Source organism: Cinclus cinclus, chromosome 1 (assembly GCF_963662255.1).
Source record: "Cinclus cinclus chromosome 1, bCinCin1.1, whole genome shotgun sequence".
Classification (NCBI taxonomy): domain Eukaryota; kingdom Metazoa; phylum Chordata; class Aves; order Passeriformes; family Cinclidae; genus Cinclus; species Cinclus cinclus.
The window spans coordinates 13,888,679-13,907,116 of record NC_085046.1 but is presented as its reverse complement, the minus strand read 5'-3'; the positions used below and the strand labels follow the sequence as shown (position 1 = coordinate 13,907,116).

The 18,438-nt window shown below is 38.8% G+C and overlaps 1 protein-coding gene across 1 annotated transcript in view; it reads right to left on the bottom strand.

The window, feature by feature from the left end:
* Window positions 1-252: 252 nt before the first annotated feature.
* ITGB1 (integrin subunit beta 1) overlaps window positions 253-18,438 on the bottom strand; it is a 42,609-nt gene continuing 24,423 nt past the window's right edge. Inside the window, exons 7-16 of the mRNA XM_062506837.1 lie at window positions 18,135-18,290; window positions 17,010-17,105; window positions 16,060-16,149; window positions 15,284-15,424; window positions 14,987-15,189; window positions 13,773-14,011; window positions 12,112-12,334; window positions 11,131-11,363; window positions 8,856-9,022; window positions 253-1,787 (exon numbers count right to left, since the gene is read on the bottom strand). Of these exons, the coding sequence (XP_062362821.1) occupies window positions 1,722-1,787; window positions 8,856-9,022; window positions 11,131-11,363; window positions 12,112-12,334; window positions 13,773-14,011; window positions 14,987-15,189; window positions 15,284-15,424; window positions 16,060-16,149; window positions 17,010-17,105; window positions 18,135-18,290 (1,614 nt within the window). The 3' untranslated portion in view covers window positions 253-1,721. The remainder of the gene's footprint in view (window positions 1,788-8,855; window positions 9,023-11,130; window positions 11,364-12,111; window positions 12,335-13,772; window positions 14,012-14,986; window positions 15,190-15,283; window positions 15,425-16,059; window positions 16,150-17,009; window positions 17,106-18,134; window positions 18,291-18,438) is intronic.

Below are 18,438 nucleotides of genomic sequence, written 5' to 3'. Positions count from 1 at the left end.
AGGCTCTTACCCTCAGATGGGAGCTAGAAGGGACATTCAGAACAGATCCCCACACTGCCTTAGCACAACTGGAGAACCAAGAGCAAATCCTACGGATCAGGACTGTACTTAACATTTAATTACAAAGTGTGTTTGATAATCTAGCTAACAACTTTATGCTCTTAAAAAGAATTCAGAAGATTTCCCCACAAAAGGCAGTGATTTTTCTTATTTGCTGTGAAAGAGTGTTGACTGAACAATAGCCCATTTGCTGGAACAGTTATTAAACTACAGAACTTCTTCTGCATACAAGCAAAGGAGGTCACGGGGCTTTACACCAACAGTCCCTGCACCTAACAAGGTGCTTCACGCCATCGCTGGGCATTTTATAACACCTTATGTTTGTTAACCAAGATCAACTTCACTCCTTTCAGGACATATTGGTATTATTACAATTGTTACCTTACAGAGGTAATAATTTGGGTTTTCTGAAGTATCAACTTCTACAAAATAAAGAGATGAGATCGAGTATTTTAAGGTACTTTTATTTAATAAATAACTTCAGTAATAGCACTGTAAAAAGTGAACATCTGTTAAAATAAAAAGGCACTTAAAACAAGAATATGACTATGATGCAATTTGAATGGTCAGAGGCAAATATACATGGCACATGTCAAGAATGATGGGTGATGTGTTCACATGACAAACTATGCAATCTTAGCTACAGGGTAAAGGCAAATTTACAGCTAAGACTGCTCAAAAAAAAAAAAAAGGGAAAAAAGCTTGTGTTGATACAAAAATATTACAAAAAAGAATCGCAACCAAATATGTTAAAAAGATTAGAAGGTGACAAAGCACCAGGCTTGAAAGCAAAGAAACATTACAGAATAAAGACACAGCATCACGTAAGGCCCTTAGGTGATCTGAGGATGTCTTGGTAAGGTACTTCATGATACTGCCACCCAGGGCTTGAATTTACAAAGAAAAACTAAGCAAGTTACCAGTCAGCAACTTCTTCAGTAATGGCACATTTTAAAGCTATTTTTTCCTTCTTAACATTCTTCTCAAGACCTTTCATTTTAACAATAACCTAGCAATATGCAACTTGAAAATCAAAGATAAGTATGCACACACTTTCCAGTCTTTTACACTGCTCCTTTCCAGCTTACACAACTTACCAAATACTTAATCGTAGGTCTAGCAAGCCAAAGGCCAATTAACCACCAGCTCCATGCTACATGAGTTTAATTACATCTGCAAACTCAAGCCCTGATTTCCCTGTAAAGCTAAAAAGTTTAATACTAAATGGCTAGGCAGAGCCCTCATGCTGATTGCTTTAACCCTTTCCCTCCCAGTCATGCCATGCACCATCACACCCTGCAGAAGACCAGGATTCACAGCATGGGAAAGGTCAGAAAGGCACCATGTGACCTGGGCTGACTAGGCTACACAGTCTCAAGTTTTTTTGTCCAATCTCTGGCACCAATTACTCTTATTTGCAAAAAAAAACCAAAAAAACACCAAAAAAACCCACCAAAAAAACAAAATAAAAAAACAAAACAAAACAAAAAAAAAACAAAGAAAAAAATTTTAAAAATTACATATGGTACATTTTCACATAGGAAAACAAACCTATATGTAATGAATTAGTAAAATCACTGCAGTTTGCCCTAAATCTATCTTATTGTGACTACAAAAGTTGCTATACTGCATACAGTGTTGTGAAGTTATACAAGCAGTGTTCATTTTCCCTCATATTTAGGATTGACCACAGTTGTCACTGCACTCTTGTAAATAGGATTTTCACCCTAGAAAAAGAAAAAAAAATATATTAACATTTAAAGATATGAAAAAAAGATACACGTTTTCAAGAAGCATAAAAATTAGCGTAAGAAATTACCCATTAATGCTTTGTTTATACACACAAACAGCTTAAGTCAAACTAGTTTTCCTTCTAGCAACTTGAACAAAGGCATGCACAGCTAATAAATAAAGCAAAGCAGAATCCTGCTCCATTTGCAGCACAGGATTCCTCGGAGGCAGCTGAACCTCACAGGCTCATCTCAGGGCTGAGCCACCACCCAGGGCTCTGCAGCACAGGGCATCTTATAAAGAAGAACAGAATCGTAAACAACATTGTTTGACACCAGGACTGATCACAGACCACATTCTGCTATAATCAACATTTAAATAGCTTATCTGACATTGTAACTGAATTCTAGAAACAACGTGGAAAGACTTCTCGTGTTTTGCTAATACACAGTCAATATTTACAGTAAACATTCAGTACTTGTCATTCTCATTTTTATCCCTGCAGGTCTCCCCACCCTCAGTAAGGACAAAATGTACAGATAAAACAAAGAAACTTCTGTAATGGCACAGATGCTGTAATAAAAAAAATTATTTCTACTGATACAAGACAAGCCTACAGAACAATTGCTTACATCTCTCTTGCTGAGATTTAAAACCCCTTAAATTAAGCATATTTTAAGCTTCTTTTTTTCCCAGGTTCTATCTCAGTAAATCTTACTCCATTTATGACATCCTTGCACACCTCAGATGAACAGCTTGAACTCAAAATAAACAGAGAGATTGTCACAGAAGAAAGGACCACTGCTAGAACAGCCTGGAGCTGCAGCTCTGAGATCTTAGCACAACCTGAACCTCAGCCTGAATGAATGCTGTCTGCCAGCATGAAGCTCTTCTGTGCATACACAACTGATTCCTGAGAAAATTCAGCTCAGTGCAGATGCCAGTAGAGTGCTGCTCTGGCCAGGGCTGTACCTGGCCTTCAGCAGCAGTAGGGGAATCTCTGTCCCTTCAAACTTCCCCCCCTAACCTGAGATGGGCTATACAACCATATTAATTCAACTCTTAATATTCAACTCTATTTACAATATTACAGGTTAAACCAATTTTCCTACACTCAAAGATTGCACAAACATCAGATGTCTATTCTTCAGGGTCATAAACCTGGAAAATCAGCAAGGAATACCACAGAATGTGCCAAAGGCAAGCAAGAACCTCACTTGGTGTGGAATTTTCTAATCACAGTTCCTGGGAAGTGTGTTGCCTTCTGTTTGCAAGGCCCAGCATAGCACCAGCAACTGGTCTATCCCAACAACAGTGGCTGCTGCTGAGGGAGACCTGGCTGCTGCTGTCGTGATTCCTTTCACAGGAAAAGGGGATTTCTCCTCAGAGCCAGCTTCTCTAACATGCTAACAGCAAGGATACGCATTCAGTATTGCCTAGATCCAAGAGACTCGTCTGGATTGCCAGACAATAGAAGTCAAAGTCCTCTGCTCAGACTTCTCAAGATTTCAGTCAATGTCACCTGGACAGAGGTGAAGGAGGAGCTGGGTGTTCAGTGCTGGCTCTACTTCACAAATACAGCCTAAGAGCAGAAGTCCCTTCCCCCTTCTGTCAGCTCCCAAGCAAGAGCTGTCTTGATTAAAAGTGTATCACCTACTGGTCTGGGAAGGGATGAGGAGTAACATTTGATTGGGTTTTTTAAATCTTAAATAATGAAAAATCATGATGTGATATGGCTAGTTCTCAGACAGACTAATTAATCAGTGCAAAAATATGACCTTCCCCAGTATTTTTAGCAAAGGGCTTGCACTAGTAATATGCAAATGAAACAGGAAAAACATCCAGGGTTTAATCTGGTACTGAAGCAACTCTTTATGCCTCAAAGTCCTTGGCAATGTACATTGCTTATTTCCTTGAGAAGTTTTAATGAAGAATTCTTAAAAATAAAAATATAAACCAATAAAGTTTATGATGCAGAAGAAGTCTGTAAGCGTAAGAGACTGCATCATATGCAGAGCAGAAGTTATTGCAGAACTTTTCCATGGCAAGGCATTATGTAATACTTGTTGCTGTGCTGTTAGCCTCCAACATGTTACAGAACAGACTGCCCCCAGCACATAACAGAGGGCATACACTCATCTTCTAATTGTAAGAGAGAACTTCTACCAGATATTCTAGGAATGTGTGTAAAAGTAAGGACTAAAAATTGGAGATTTGCTAGGTGCTACTCATACAACTAATTTGAACCTGAAATCAGGCTTAAAATCTGATTTGCATAATAAGGTTGCAAATTTTTTACTGTACTGCTTTCTGAAGAGAAGTCAGAATTGAAGTTTTCATGCTCTTCTTTAGCATAAGCTCTATAAGGATATTACAAGACTCTGTCCTGTCTTCCCTTGTACTTGCACCACTCAGAAGCACACAGAGGAATTTAGGTCACTGGATAAAGCACTTGACTAGCTGTTTCCCCATGGCAGATCAGAGTCTCAGTTCCCATTACAAATAATGGAGATTTAGTCAATATTCACAACTCTTCAGCTTAATCCAACCTGATATGTGATCAGCTAAATGGCTCCTGAGGCTCTACTGCCTATAACTGCAACACAGGCACCTGATGGATTTGCAGATTCCTTCCCAGCTCTCTTCTGGCGAAGCCCTGGCTGCTCCAGCCACACCCCAACCACCTTGTCTTGGGTCTGGCTTGGCAGGGTCTCCTGCAGACAGCTCTTCATTAAAATAAATATCCACTAATCCAACATGATGCTCCCCTCACTCGGGGCCCCTCACAGCTGACAGAGGGTACACATTTTCAGACTTTAGAAGCATTCCAGTTTTTTAATTGGCCATTAAAACACAGGATTCCAAACTTGCTGTCTTAGACAAACAGTATGGTTTTAAACACCCCCTTTTCTTTATGGCACTACATAGAATACACGGGTTCAAGCATGCAGAGTTAGGGAAAACACATTTGTTACATGCCCCTACAACTGAAAACTCCATGCACACTTAAATCAAAATTAAAATTAACAAACAGTAACTTCATACAAGACTCAGTGAAATACTGAGTAAAATAAAGTTGGAGGTACTTTTTAAAAGTACCTTCAGTCGAGAATAAAGAGCTATGTTCTTGCAACAATATTCACTTTCAACTAGACCGGGCTGTTCAGAGGACAGCAGTTCAGTCCAGTGTTGCATAAAGATGAAACTATTACACAGAATGTTTGATTAACCTTCTTGATCTTTTTGCTCCAGGGGCTCACTGTTTCAACACCCCCTGAAGTTACCTCCACAGTGGGCTTAAGACCTAAATCACTGTATGAAACAGAATTAAAACCCATGCAGACACACTGTTCAAGAGCTGGCTGTGATTATCTCCCCCTCCCTGCTGATGCCCAGCACTATTTCTCAGGAACACGGGGCCGTGTCCAGCCCGACCCTGCAGCGCACACTCCAGGGATGGACAAAGCGAGGCCATGGTCACACCTGGCCAGAGGCATTGCCAACCCCATTTCCACCCATCCCTGGAGCCACAAACCAGTGCTCATTGAACACAGGATTTACATGAAAGGGATTGAAAACACGGCATCTCTGCTCCCACACCCAGAGCACGTCCATCATTCAGCAGCAAGGTAAGTAACAGGCATGAAATCCAAGTCAGGAGAAGAACAAGTCCCTGCAATTTTGAGCGCTTTCAATTGTTTGTGGTTTCTTTTCATTTTAACCAGTAGCTGCTAATAAGGTTAACCAAATTACTACAGACTTAGTGTTTAATATAAGTGTGTTTATCACTTGTAAAATTCAAGATGACTTAAATTTGGAGTCTGTTTGAAGATGCTTAGCAAGGCACAAGCTATCCCTATGCAGGAGTGGTAATGGCATTCACTATGAATAGCAGCTTTGTGTTTCACATTTGGGATGCAGCTTTTCAGTCCAGAAAAAATTCATCCTTAGGCTCATTACAAGCATGACTGCACCAAAGATTTTATAGCTAACTGGGGTAGAACCTGGCAAAGAGAACTCTGTTTGACCCAGCTGCCTTGAGCACTGACCACCAGGATGCCTTGGCATCATCTGCACTACCATGGACCAGCACCAGGGAAATATCCGAGTACCTGGTCCATGACAAATTCCATGGTGCTGCAGCTCCCTCGCCACAGAGCCCCAGCCCACGGATGGCTGCGGGAGAGGGGAAGGGTCACACAAACTGCACAAAGTTAATCTATGTATGCACACACCTGGAGGGAATCCACTGCAGTGTAATTTTCATAAAATGGGAGTTCAGATGACTTTCCTGCCTTGACATTATAAGGCAACTCTTCATCTAAATGAGAAGCTATGGCAATAGTCTAAAAGCACCAGAAAATCTTATCTATAGGGAAAAGCAGGACTTTGTTTTGCATCTCATGGCTCAGCTACTCAGACAACTCTCACCTCCTCCTTTCCAGTGGTCCATAAGAATAAACCCACCTCCCTCTCTTGCCAGACTTCCAATATTTCTATGAATATCAATAATTATAAAGTCATGTTTAAAAAAAAACCCAAACCACCCCCTTTCACACTCTTAACCTTCACATGTGAGTGAACCAGAAAGGCAGAAGTCAGTCCCTCATTTGCACCAGAGGAAAGCTTTTTGCAGGAAATATATTTTGAGGAGAAATGGCACCATCAAAGACATAACGTCCTGAAGAGTCACAGGGTAGAGAACAAGAGCACAGAATGGAAGTTAACACATTGTATGGTTTGTTAGGTGCTTATCCTGCATGCAACAGGAAGTACACAATTAAGTGAATGGCAGAAGAACAGGTAACAGAGAAATAACCAGATGGAGAATGTGAAGTATTAGAAAGGACGAAAACCTCAATTTCCTCCCCAGAATAATTGTCTCTGGGAAGAAAAATGAAAAGGAGGTGATGTGGTTGATGCTGAAAGCAAAAGCAATGTTTTTTACAATTGATTTTGGACACACTGGAAAGTGAAATGATTACAAAGAGAAAAGGAAAGTGTATTTCATCAGGAAGGGCTCAGAATGTCACACAAAGTATTTGGAACTGTTATCAAGTGAGAGCGAGTAAGATCTTAAATACTCTCAATTTCTGCTATCTCCCCTTATTTTTCCTTTACAAAATCTTTTGAATGCAACACTAAAAAAGGGAGACAGTATAAAATTAGATATATAGATCCTTCCCTTCCACTGGCTTCTGAAAAGGACGTTTAATGGATGTGCTGCATTCCCAACTTCTTCATTCCCCTCCTTCTAGTCTCATTTCTGCACTGCTTTCTCCTAGTGCTCTTCTGGCAGCCCTTCTGCACCTGAGACTCCCTTTCATTCCTTCCCCAGCAGCTCGGGGTCCCAGGAGGGAGAACACCTCAAGCACTCAAGGAAGGGCAATCTGAGAGTCTGCAGCAGGTATCTACCCATCACTTCTGCTCCACTGACTTCCTCTCCTGGATACTGCTGTTACTTCTGGTGTGTTAGGTATGAATAGAACTGAACTCCACAATTCCAATCAAATGACAAGCTAAGGCTGAGTTTAGGAGGGAGTAAGAAACAGAGTGAAAAATGCATCTAGAGGGGACAACAGTATTTGCTCCTGTCCTATTAATGTTTCATTTCTATGGACACCTTAAAGCTGCCTAGATTACAAGCACTACGATACTGACAGTTTCAATAGAAATAAGGTGCATATTTAATTATAAAATTAGTAAAGTATATGCATTTCATACCTTAATTACAGACTAGGTCTATACTAGGTTAATAAGCCAAAGCAGTTTACAAAAAAAAGTAATGCTACTCTGCATTCACAGAGCTATTCTAATAAAAACAGTGATATTTATAGGCTGGGGTACTTTAGGAGTATCTAATCTAGCTCAGCAAAAATATTGATTTTAAGCAAACTGACTGCTGATTTGAAGAAATAGAAGACAAAGCATCCCCTGTGTGTCTCTCTACAGTCCAAAAATATTCTTCAGTCCTAGGAACTGTTCTATTATACATACACACATCTACAAAAGAAAAAAAGTTTAAAAGGCACTTGTAGAATAATTTAAGCCACTAGTGGCAGTATTAGTAAGTAAGCAATCTCGCTGTCAAAACCAATTAAAAATTTTCAAGCTGCATTCTTGAAAACCCCACAATCAAAGCAGCAGAGACACTGAGCAAGACTCAAACTGTGATTAACTGACTGTGACACACAGTGAGTTTGAAGAGACATGCAAAGGGGAAAAATGAAAGAAAATGAAAGGAGATACAAACTGAGACTTAGAGACCAGCTTTACGTCCATAGTTTGGATTCTTGAAATTGTTAATAGGGCTCTTGTATATTGGATTTTCTTGCTGAAGTAAAAGAAATGGTCAATATCGAATAATTCAACAGGAAAAAAAAAGCAACATTCTCAACTATCACTGAAAAAAAAATCATATATAAAGTGTTAGTAATTTTCTTCCCCAGTACAAGATTAATCAATTTTCTTGAATAAAACCAAAAGGCTTCCTAGGACAATTTTTAAAAAAATTCTTATCAAGTACATTAAGACATTGACTTCTACAGAACTGTAGTGAGGGGTTCTTGATTAGCAGACTCCTGACATTGCCCAGAGGCAGCAACTCCATAGTCTGTGAAAGCCTTTATACCATAGGCTTGTTTTTCTCACACATTTCTGTGTTGACAACGAGCTGGGAAGATTTCAACGAGCCAGCACCAGCCATGATTTTGTGACTTTATCTAAGTTTCCCAATTAACCCTGTATGAGTATTTACAAGATTTCCTCAATGAACACAGAATTTTCTTCTTTGCTTTCTACAGAAGTGACTTATCTTTGTAATGAACGTTTTAATCATATGTCGTAAAGCGCGGTAGAACTGCAAAGCTGAACTGTTCTGTCACCATCACATTTCCTCTCTGAAATGTTATTTAAACCCGAGTTACTACTCTCTTTCCTGCCTCAAGAAATACTTCTCTAAGAGGGCTGGTTGTAATCTGAAACACTTTATAAAGCACATGAACAAAAATCTATTTTTCTTTCGCTACTGCAGCTTTTATACATAGAAAAGCTTCTTGACTCACCGTATCCCACTTGGCATTCATCTTCTCCTTTTCAAATTTAGCAAATTCTCTCCTGTCATGAATGATCATTAGTAGTTTCCAAATCAATAATAATGCAAGTCCAATAAGAACAATTCCAGCAACCACACCAGCTACAATGGGAATGATGTCAGGACCACTGGGGCACTCTGGAGAACAAAGCAAGGGAAACATGATTTTATAAAATGGTAAAGTTAATGCATATCGAAGCTGTTAACGTTTGATTTTATACTGAAGCCAGCATTTTGAGTATCAGATATGCCAATATTACATTCAAATAACAGAATTTTTTGAATATGTACATCCTGTAACACTCCATCTTATTTTTAGTCTTCTGATTTGTGTTTGATCTTAGCAACAGAACCACCTGTTCTGATGATAAAGTCTATACACCGCTAACCCCTTAAGCTATTTATTAACAGTATTAAGAGTAAAATAACTGGCAATTGTATTTAAACATGCAAGAGCTCCAAGTTAAAGCTGTGGCAACTACAGCACAAATCCTGACTAGCAGAACAGGCCTAACCCACAGAAACAGAATAATCTGAGTTGGAAGGGACTCACAAAGTTCAGAGTCCAACTCCTGTCCCCAGACAGGGCAGCCTCAAGAGTCACACCCTGTGCCCGAGAGCATTGTCCAAATGCTCCTTGAACTCTGCTAGTTTTGGTGCTCTGACCACTTCCCTGGAGAGCTTGTTCCAGTGCCCAGCTAACTTCTGGGTGAAGAATCTTTTCCTAATATTCAATCTAAACCTCCCCTGGCACAACTTCAGGCCATTCCCTTGGGTCCTGTCACTGGTCACCAGAGAGATCAGTGTCTGCCTTTCTTCTTCCCCTCACAAGGGTGCTACAGACTGTGATGAGATGCAAGGTGATTTAAAGTGGCTCACACAGAAATAATAATCCTCCAAATTAATATCCAACTCCACTATTAACATAAAATTCCCAATAATCACAAATTGAAGAAAGGCTTTTGCAGAACTCAGTGCACAGACTGAGGGAGTCAGAAGCAAATTAATGCAAGTCCTGTGTAATAAAACAACTGTGGACAGAACACAGCTTCCTCCACGCTGCAGACTCCCTGTCTTCACAGCTGCCTCTCCAAGAGTGAGGGAAGTGGGAAGGGACACGATAGGAATTCCTTGGGAGCCAGTAAGAAACAAGTGTCTGCTCCACAGAACACAGCTCTACTGGCCAGAGCTTGTTCCTTCAGCACTAAGGTGCCTCCTTTGTGCATGATGGGCTTGATTCACCTGTGAGCCAAGGCAGCAGAATTATATACATGAAGAAAATGTCAGGCCCCAAAAGAATAGGGCATGTATGGCTTGTCCTAGTAGACAGAACTCCTCTATACTGTGGATTATTTTTGTAGAGAATTTAAAATATTCTGAATTGATGCAGCGTTTATTTCTAAGAGCCACTAGCCACTGGACTGTGTTAAGTCATGATCATCAAAATTATCAATTCTGAAAATTCCTCAAGTATATAATACAGCACTACATCTCTAAAGTGTGTATTTTCTATCAGGTTCCTAAAAATCAGGAGATCACAAACTGCTAATGTACAGGACCATAAATTCAGCACTGTCAGATGCAATATCCAGTGATTCAAACGAAAAATACTCTTGGTAAATAAATGGTAAATTAATGATGGAGTATGGAATTGTTAGAATTTTTTTCTATCAGAAGATTGATCTATTAAGGATTAACTAAACAAAATGATTTTGGGATCTATTATTGAAAGTACCACAGTCAAGTAAAAGCAAAGGTTCTGAGCATAAAGTAATTCAAGTGGTTTGGAGCATAGTACACAATTTCATGTAGACTGATTCCAAATTATTAAGGAAAAGGAAAAAGGAACAAAACCCAACAGACACCATTTTTATAACCTGTAGCAGAGGCCTAGTAAAAAAAATTATCAAAATTTATCTAAATAGAACTTGCTACAAGAGAGATGAAATAAGCCTGAGAACACAAGTGCAAACAGGAAATGTTTCAACAAATATACATATCTGATTTACCTTTTGTTTTTTTTTAAAATAGAATCTGTTTCTATGAGCCCATGGGTTTTAAAAATCTAGATCTAGGGAGATATATATTTTTCTAAAGCCACTCAGACATGCACAGCTGTCACTTGGGGAACAGGCACCTGTTTCTGAATGCATTTAACTCACCCAAATCAACCAGAGGCACTTTGTAGCACCCAACAACTGCACAAATTAACAACAAAGAAGGAACAGGCAACATTGAGCTCCTACCTGGGGTCTCCACCACGTGGACATTGACTTCACCATTTGAGTTGACAGAGTAAGTGAAGTAGAACCAGCAGTCATCCACATCCTTCTCTTTGCAGTGAGACAGGGGATCAGGCTGGTTGGGCTGTGGCAGCTTGTCCCGGCTCTCCACGCGTGTCATGTTGAAATACATGCATTCCTGGGAACACGTCTCCTTCTTCTCTCCCTTGTCGAAAGCTCTGCACTGAATGCAGTCCCTGGGCAAGCACAAAACAGAAACGGTGCTTTTGAATGTGTTCATGGAAGATTTCTAGCATTTAATCTAAAGAAATTTTAAGGAGAAAACAAGTTCAAGAAAACCAACCTTTTTGCCATAAAAGTTAGGAAAAAAATAAAGCAAGACATGGCTTTGTACCAATCAGAACATTTATACACCTTGAGATTAACAGAAGCCCTTTTCATAAATTCCTCTTCCCTTGAATGACCCACAGGCTTCAAGGACATGAAAAACCTTTTCAACATCTCTACCAGGGAAATGAACGCTCTCAGACAAGGTACTGTAAGAACAGGGTATTTACAGTGGAACACACACAGGTTATGAAGAACAAACACAATGACAAGCTTTACAGTGGGGTATCACTGAATAATTCATTGAAAAAAGCAGGATTTTTATACTAAAAAGATGAAGGTTTTTTTCTCAGCAAGAAGTCAGTTGCTCAGGAATCTGCTCAGCCACTAATCCTAAACTTATTTCAAAGTTTTCATGCAGAAAATGCTAGGTTTCTAAAAACCTGGATTTCCAAACAGAAGGTTGCAAATTTCACTGTCCCATATTGATATAGGTTTAGTTTCTGACTGTCAAGTAAGTAGTTTCTATAGTATTTATTTTAAGCAAAAAAGCTTATCTGAAGTTTTAACTATCAAAAGCTTTGTTTTAAAAATCCTCACAACATATCACAAACTCAAAATGCACAGAAGCTGGGACTTGGTTTTCTGGGTACGTACTTGTGCTCTGTACAGACACCGAGGCAAGTCTGACACGTTTCGCACGTGGGGCCTTGGAATTTGGGATCTGTACAGTTACAGGTGCCACATTCACAGGTTCCTCTTCCATTGCAAATCTGCCCATTAGATGCCATACACGGTGTAGTATCCAAGGAACAATCGCAGGCGCTGCCAGTGAAGTTGGGGAAACACTCACACACTCTGCACTTGCAGATCCCGTTTCCTGTGCAATGGAAAGGTATTGCAATGAAATCAACTCTAACATAAGAAAATCTGTGACAGTGAGAAATAAATGTTCACCACCTCAGGGCAGACAAAAGAAAAAAACTATGGTGGTGAGATAATGAAGACTCTAATGAATTAAGAGGTACAAAATAAATTTTAGCTCCTTGAAAGACTACTTGCAGGCATCTGTCCCCTTTTCCCATTCTATACATTTGCATTTCCTTTCATAAACAAGACTCTGGAATATCAGCTCAAGAATAGTATAATGTGATGACCATATCCCCTGGGTAGAAAGCATTACAACACTGCTTTCAGTTCGCAATCTTTTATGCATACAGACAAATTGACCACTCCTTTCTTCATATCTATCACTATACAAATGTATAAAGCAAGACTTAAAAGATGAGGAGTGCACCAATTGTGCATTCAAAACACAGAAAAATGAAACAGCTTTGGCTCCACAGGACACCAATGTTCAGCTGCTGTACTTCTGACCTCACGCTTCCGAACCAACCCAACTTCATGCTCCTTACACTCCCTGCACAAGAAACAAGATGCCTTTATATGGAGCTGGATGACAAGGAAAGATCTTTGCCTACAGCCCTCCTCCTCCAATGAGAATCAAGTGTTTCAGCCAACACTTTCCAGTCACTGTGTATTCTGGAACATCACTGCCATTGCTCCCATCTTTTGTGGAGCAACAGTGGATTCTGACCAAATCAGACAAATGAGGCAGTCTCATTACTCATTTAGACTTAATGGCTTCTCTATTTTATTTTTGTATCACAGACAACACTGACATATAGGAGTCATACTCCTACTGGATACTTCTACATGCAAAACAGCAAAATAATTTAGACACTGGCTGCTGAATGATTTTCTAAATTGCTTCTGATTTCAGGAATTAACTATCATCGAAGTCTTGCTTCAAGTGCTTAAGGTGCTTTTCTGGATCTTGCACATTCTAGTCTTCACTTATTTTTCAGAACAGTGTCAAGCAGCTTACTGGTATCCTGTCAAGCACCAAAGTCAAGCACTCACAAGTAAGCGGAGGGCATTCTCTCTATTGACACAGTGGTTACACTGAGCCAGTATAACATTACAGTCGCAGGACAGTTGTCTCAGCCTTTTTTGCTGTAATACCTGAGGGCAATTCTGCAATGAACAGCAGAAGTCAAGTTCACCCCAGGACAACTTTACACCCTTCTGGGAGCTGTGATTCAAGGAAGGTGAAATGTGCATTAACAGACTACATGTGCAGAGGGCTGTTTTATTAACAGACAAGTGTTTGAAATCACCAAATCTGTGAGTATCCTCATCTCTGTTATCAAATGGCTTTGATCTTTTACTTAAGTATGCCTACTCTGCTGGGTAGAGAAGACAGATTTGTAAACTGCTGACTAGCTTTGCCTGCAGAAAGCTGAAGCACCTCTCACCTCCACAGATTAAACCATTTGATCGATCACAGTTGAAGTTGTCACATTCACAGTATTTGCCAGAATACACTTCATTGGTGTTCTCCCTTTTCTTGCACACACATTGTCCACAAATGCATTCTCCATTGTTGCTGCAGATTTCTGTGCTGTTCTCCCTCCTGCAGTAAGCATCCATATCCTCACTATTTACTTCATCTGTGCTACATTCACAGAGTCTTCCAATGCGTCCTTCATTACATCTGCAAGGTAAAAACATGTCTGAAAATGTAACCTTAATTGAAAGTCACACAAAAAAAGGCCACAAGAACAGCACAAAGAACAGGAGTGAAAGTTGACTACACTCTCAAGGGATGTTACGACTTAAACTTCAAATGAGGTTTCCAGCTGACACCCATGTACCAGGCACTGGAGCAAAGTGGACTAAGTTGCTTTTATGCTGATTATTTTAACTGATATTCCAGGTGAGACACTATGTGTCACCCCTCTAACTAAACTCTCACATAACCTTTATTAATCCCTTTTTCATGTGACAGAACAATAATTATTTCTCAAGTGACAGCAACTGTTCCCTGTAGCTGCTGTTGTATTTCAATAAAAAGGTTTTCTATGAACAACAATTAAGCAGGAGATGATCTTCAGAACTGCCAAACTGAGATCTTCAGGGATCAGCACTTCTCATTATCAATGAGGAAATGGAACTTGCTCTCGTTCCCATCAGTGATCGACAGACTGTTACATGGTGTCCATCAGAGATGAGATCATGGGGAAACTGCTGCATTTACAAAAACAAAAGGCTGTGATTACCCACAGGGCCTGTTCTCACCCACGTGAAACCAAGTGGACACCAGCAACAGTGACAGCAAGTATAAGAAGTTTTTCTACACAAAAATGAGAAAATCTGCTCTCTTTATTTAAAAAGGAACACCAAAAACTGATCTGTATCCTTTCAAGTACTGACTCAAGGCCAAATTTGGATTCTGACTCATACAATAATGCTGATCTAATGATCAATATTTAAGCATAGGGATTATTAGCAGAGATATGGCAGTATTTCAGAATATCCTAAAAGAAACAGGCCTGTAACAACAATTCTTATTCTTTCACTAAAAAAAATTTAAAAAAATAAGTAAACCTAAGTAAACCCTAATTAAGGACACAAAGATCTTGCTTGTGTTTCTTTTTTGCAAAAATAAAGAAAACGTCTATTTATTTACCTGCACGCACCACATTCGAAAGTTCCATTTCCTGCATGGCAGGCTGGACTATTAGGTTCTCCTTCACTTTGACACTGACACTCACAGATGAACTGGAGATTAATTTCCACTTCTTCAGTGAATCCCAGTGGTTTAATTTTAATTGTTTCATTTTGTTCTTTCTTTGGACATTCATTAGCTGTTATATTAATCTCAAATGTAACCTGAAAAAAAAAAAAGGAGAGAGAGAGAAGAAATGCTGTGTTGGACACCAAGTGCATTTTGTATTTGAGCAGCAGCACATATACTCTGAGTTACCTCATCTCCAATTGAAATGTTAGAACACTTCCTTCCATCTTCTTGTGTGCCATTCACTCCATTCTTGCAGAAAGACTTGTAACTGATTGTCACTCCTTTTGGTAGCTTAGTATTTTCCAGGATGACCTCTGAAGAAAGGGACTGAAACAACAGTTATTACCTAACTTCAAACTGAGTTGCAGAAGTGTTTTATTGAAGAACAGACATCATACAGCTATGCCCAGTCTAAGCACCAACCCCACAGGCACACCAGAATTATTTAAGTTCCAATGTGCTGGAACTGTGCCCAGGGCTGCCCAAAGTCATGCTGTGGTGACCCCTTCTCATGTCTGAACTTGTTACAAGGTCAGGACAGGTTTCCACAGATGTTGAAGGCACTTGTTTACCCCATGTACTCCAAAGGAGAGGCTCAATTACACACAATGCAGCAACAAAGAAAATATTGTGGGGCCAAGCCCACCAAAATGGCCTTTTCTGCTAACACTTGGGGAAAAAAGTAAAAGTGAAGAAACAGTGTGGGTTTTGGTTGGGAATATTATTTTTTGCAAGGGAAAATGTGGATGGAAATTTTTCTTTTTAATGCCATTTTAAATGTCTTTAGGAGAGTATCATGCTTTTACTCATCTAATCTCTTACTGCCATAGAGTCTGAATGTTTAGTATGGTTTTACAGCAATGGAGTATGTTTATGGTGTAGAATACTAATTAATACACCTTGGAGTCTCTGCTTGAAAAACTTATGAGCAAGAAGAATTAATACATAAAATCTGAACTTACATTGTATGCATCAATGATCAGCTGAATCACATTGCTGGAATTTGAAGACAATGTTCCAACTGCTGATTTTGGTATCAGATTTTTCAGTTCCTTTCAATATTGATAAAAACAGAAGGAAAAGTACAGTCTTACTAGCAAACAAAGTATCATTTGCAGTATAAATAGCGATTAAATGTGCTACTGGATTAACTAGTCAAATACTTCAGAAAAGAAGGTTGTGTTGTCAGTAATGAACACAATTTTTGAGATTAGACACAGCCCTACTAGCACAAACACCCAACGTTTTCTTCTCCTTTGCATTTTAACTCTCCATTTGGTAACAGAATACTAAGCCCTGGTACCAGTTGACCACAATCTCTGTTCAATCACATAGAATACATTAAAAATAGGCAGGCATTTTCCAACAACAAAAAAAAGAAAAAAACAAAATACAAAAATTCCCCACAAAACAAAATTAAAAAAAAAAACAAAAAACAAAGAAAAATGAATACAGTTTAAAAAAGAACCCCAAAATAAAAAAAAAACAACCAAAAACAGGTCAAAAGAAGGAAAAATATGCATGTCCTTTACACAGTCATTTCCTATTGCACAATCACATCCAGCAGTTTAGTTAATTTTAAACATGGGGTATATAAATAGAGCACAAGAGACAAAATATGTTCTTTCATAAGTGTGTCCCCTGATTCAGTGTCCACACCCCCCTCAGCTGTTTTGCAGTAAAAATGTTCACAAAAATTAGAACTGCAAATGTCTTCTCCACTCACTCATACCTACAAAGAGTAGCAAGGAGAAGGGGCACTTTCTCACTGTATATTACAAATAGAGTCAGTTTTGATTTGAAGAAATAAAATAAGCTTAACAATGAAGTACATGGGTAGCGAAATATTACTTCCACAATCACTTTAATTTCAAATAAGTCAATGTTAAGGACTTCAGAGTAATTTCTTTACCTTATAGACTGCCTGAAACTCTTCGGTAACAGCAAAGATTGTCTGAATATTGTTCTCACTAAGTTTTTGTACCAGATGTGCAATAGAGGGATAATCCTAAAAAAAAAAAAAAAAAAAAAAATCAAGTATAAAATTAAATTCAAATTTGAGACATGTGGCTAGAACATAATCAAAAAACTCTGACATCATAAATACAAATCATCTTTAGAAACACACATTCAACTCCTAACTAGCCAGCTCACATCAGATCTAAAGCAAAACAACCTCTGAAAACAAACAGGCATTGGTAAGATTTCATATATGCCTAATGAAGACAGATGTTTCTTCACATGGACATTAGCACATTCCATGCCATATAAAAGGTTAAATCCTTAATCTCAATGTTCCCAGAAAATTATCTTCAGTCCCTCAAAACCACTACTTTTTGCACTGTTTCACAAAGAAATGATGAAATAAAACTGAATTACTTTAAGGTTTTTATTGAAAAATTTTCAATCCAAGTTAGGAATATATGAACACACCAACTTGGTAAAGCTTAGTGTGGTTACTCCATGTGGTAAATGCTTCTCCTTGCATTTTGTGTCTGACCTCCCTTCCAGTAAACCACAAAGGCAATGTTAACCATACTCTTACCATAAACTTTGCATCATAAGATTTCAGTCTTAAAAAACTATTCAAGCAGACATTTTAGAGTATTTTTCACTAGTAAACTATCTTGAAAATGAACACTGGTGAAATGATAAAATAATGAAACAGCCACCACAGTTTCCCAGTGGACATACAAGCCCATCATTCAGTTGGGCTCTATGACCCTCATGCTATGACTTTCCTTTCCAACTCAGAATATTCTGTGATTCAGTGTGGTATACAGGGTTATTAGTCATCAAAAAGGTTAAAATTCAGCAATACATAATCACAGCACATAAGTTGCCATTTATTGAAAATTTTCAATTAAGACTGGATTACTTCTTGCACATTTGCTTTAGTCTAGCTGAAGTCACTTGATGTAAACAGATAAATTTTCTAAGATAGTGGTCTGAAACTATACCAGATGACCCAATGAGTTCTTTCAATCTTAAGCATCATAAAATATTAATTTCTCTAGAAGATGATATAAAGACTTACATAATAGTGGCTCATTGTGTACACATTGTTTTCCAGGTGACATTTCCCATCATTTGGCAGAACAATTCCACCAAGTTTACCATCTCCTGCAAAGTGGAATCCAGCATCCGTGGAAAACACTAATAGTCTTGTAACATTCCTCCAGCCAATTTGTTCCTTGGGAAAAACACAAACAGATTTTTGGTATTTTGTACCAATTTATTTTAAAGCACTGGGGACCAACACTTGAGAGAGAAGTGCATGGGAAAGTAGACAGACTTAGGAGAAGCCACACTGCAAAAGTGTTGCCCTGGAACACATTAAT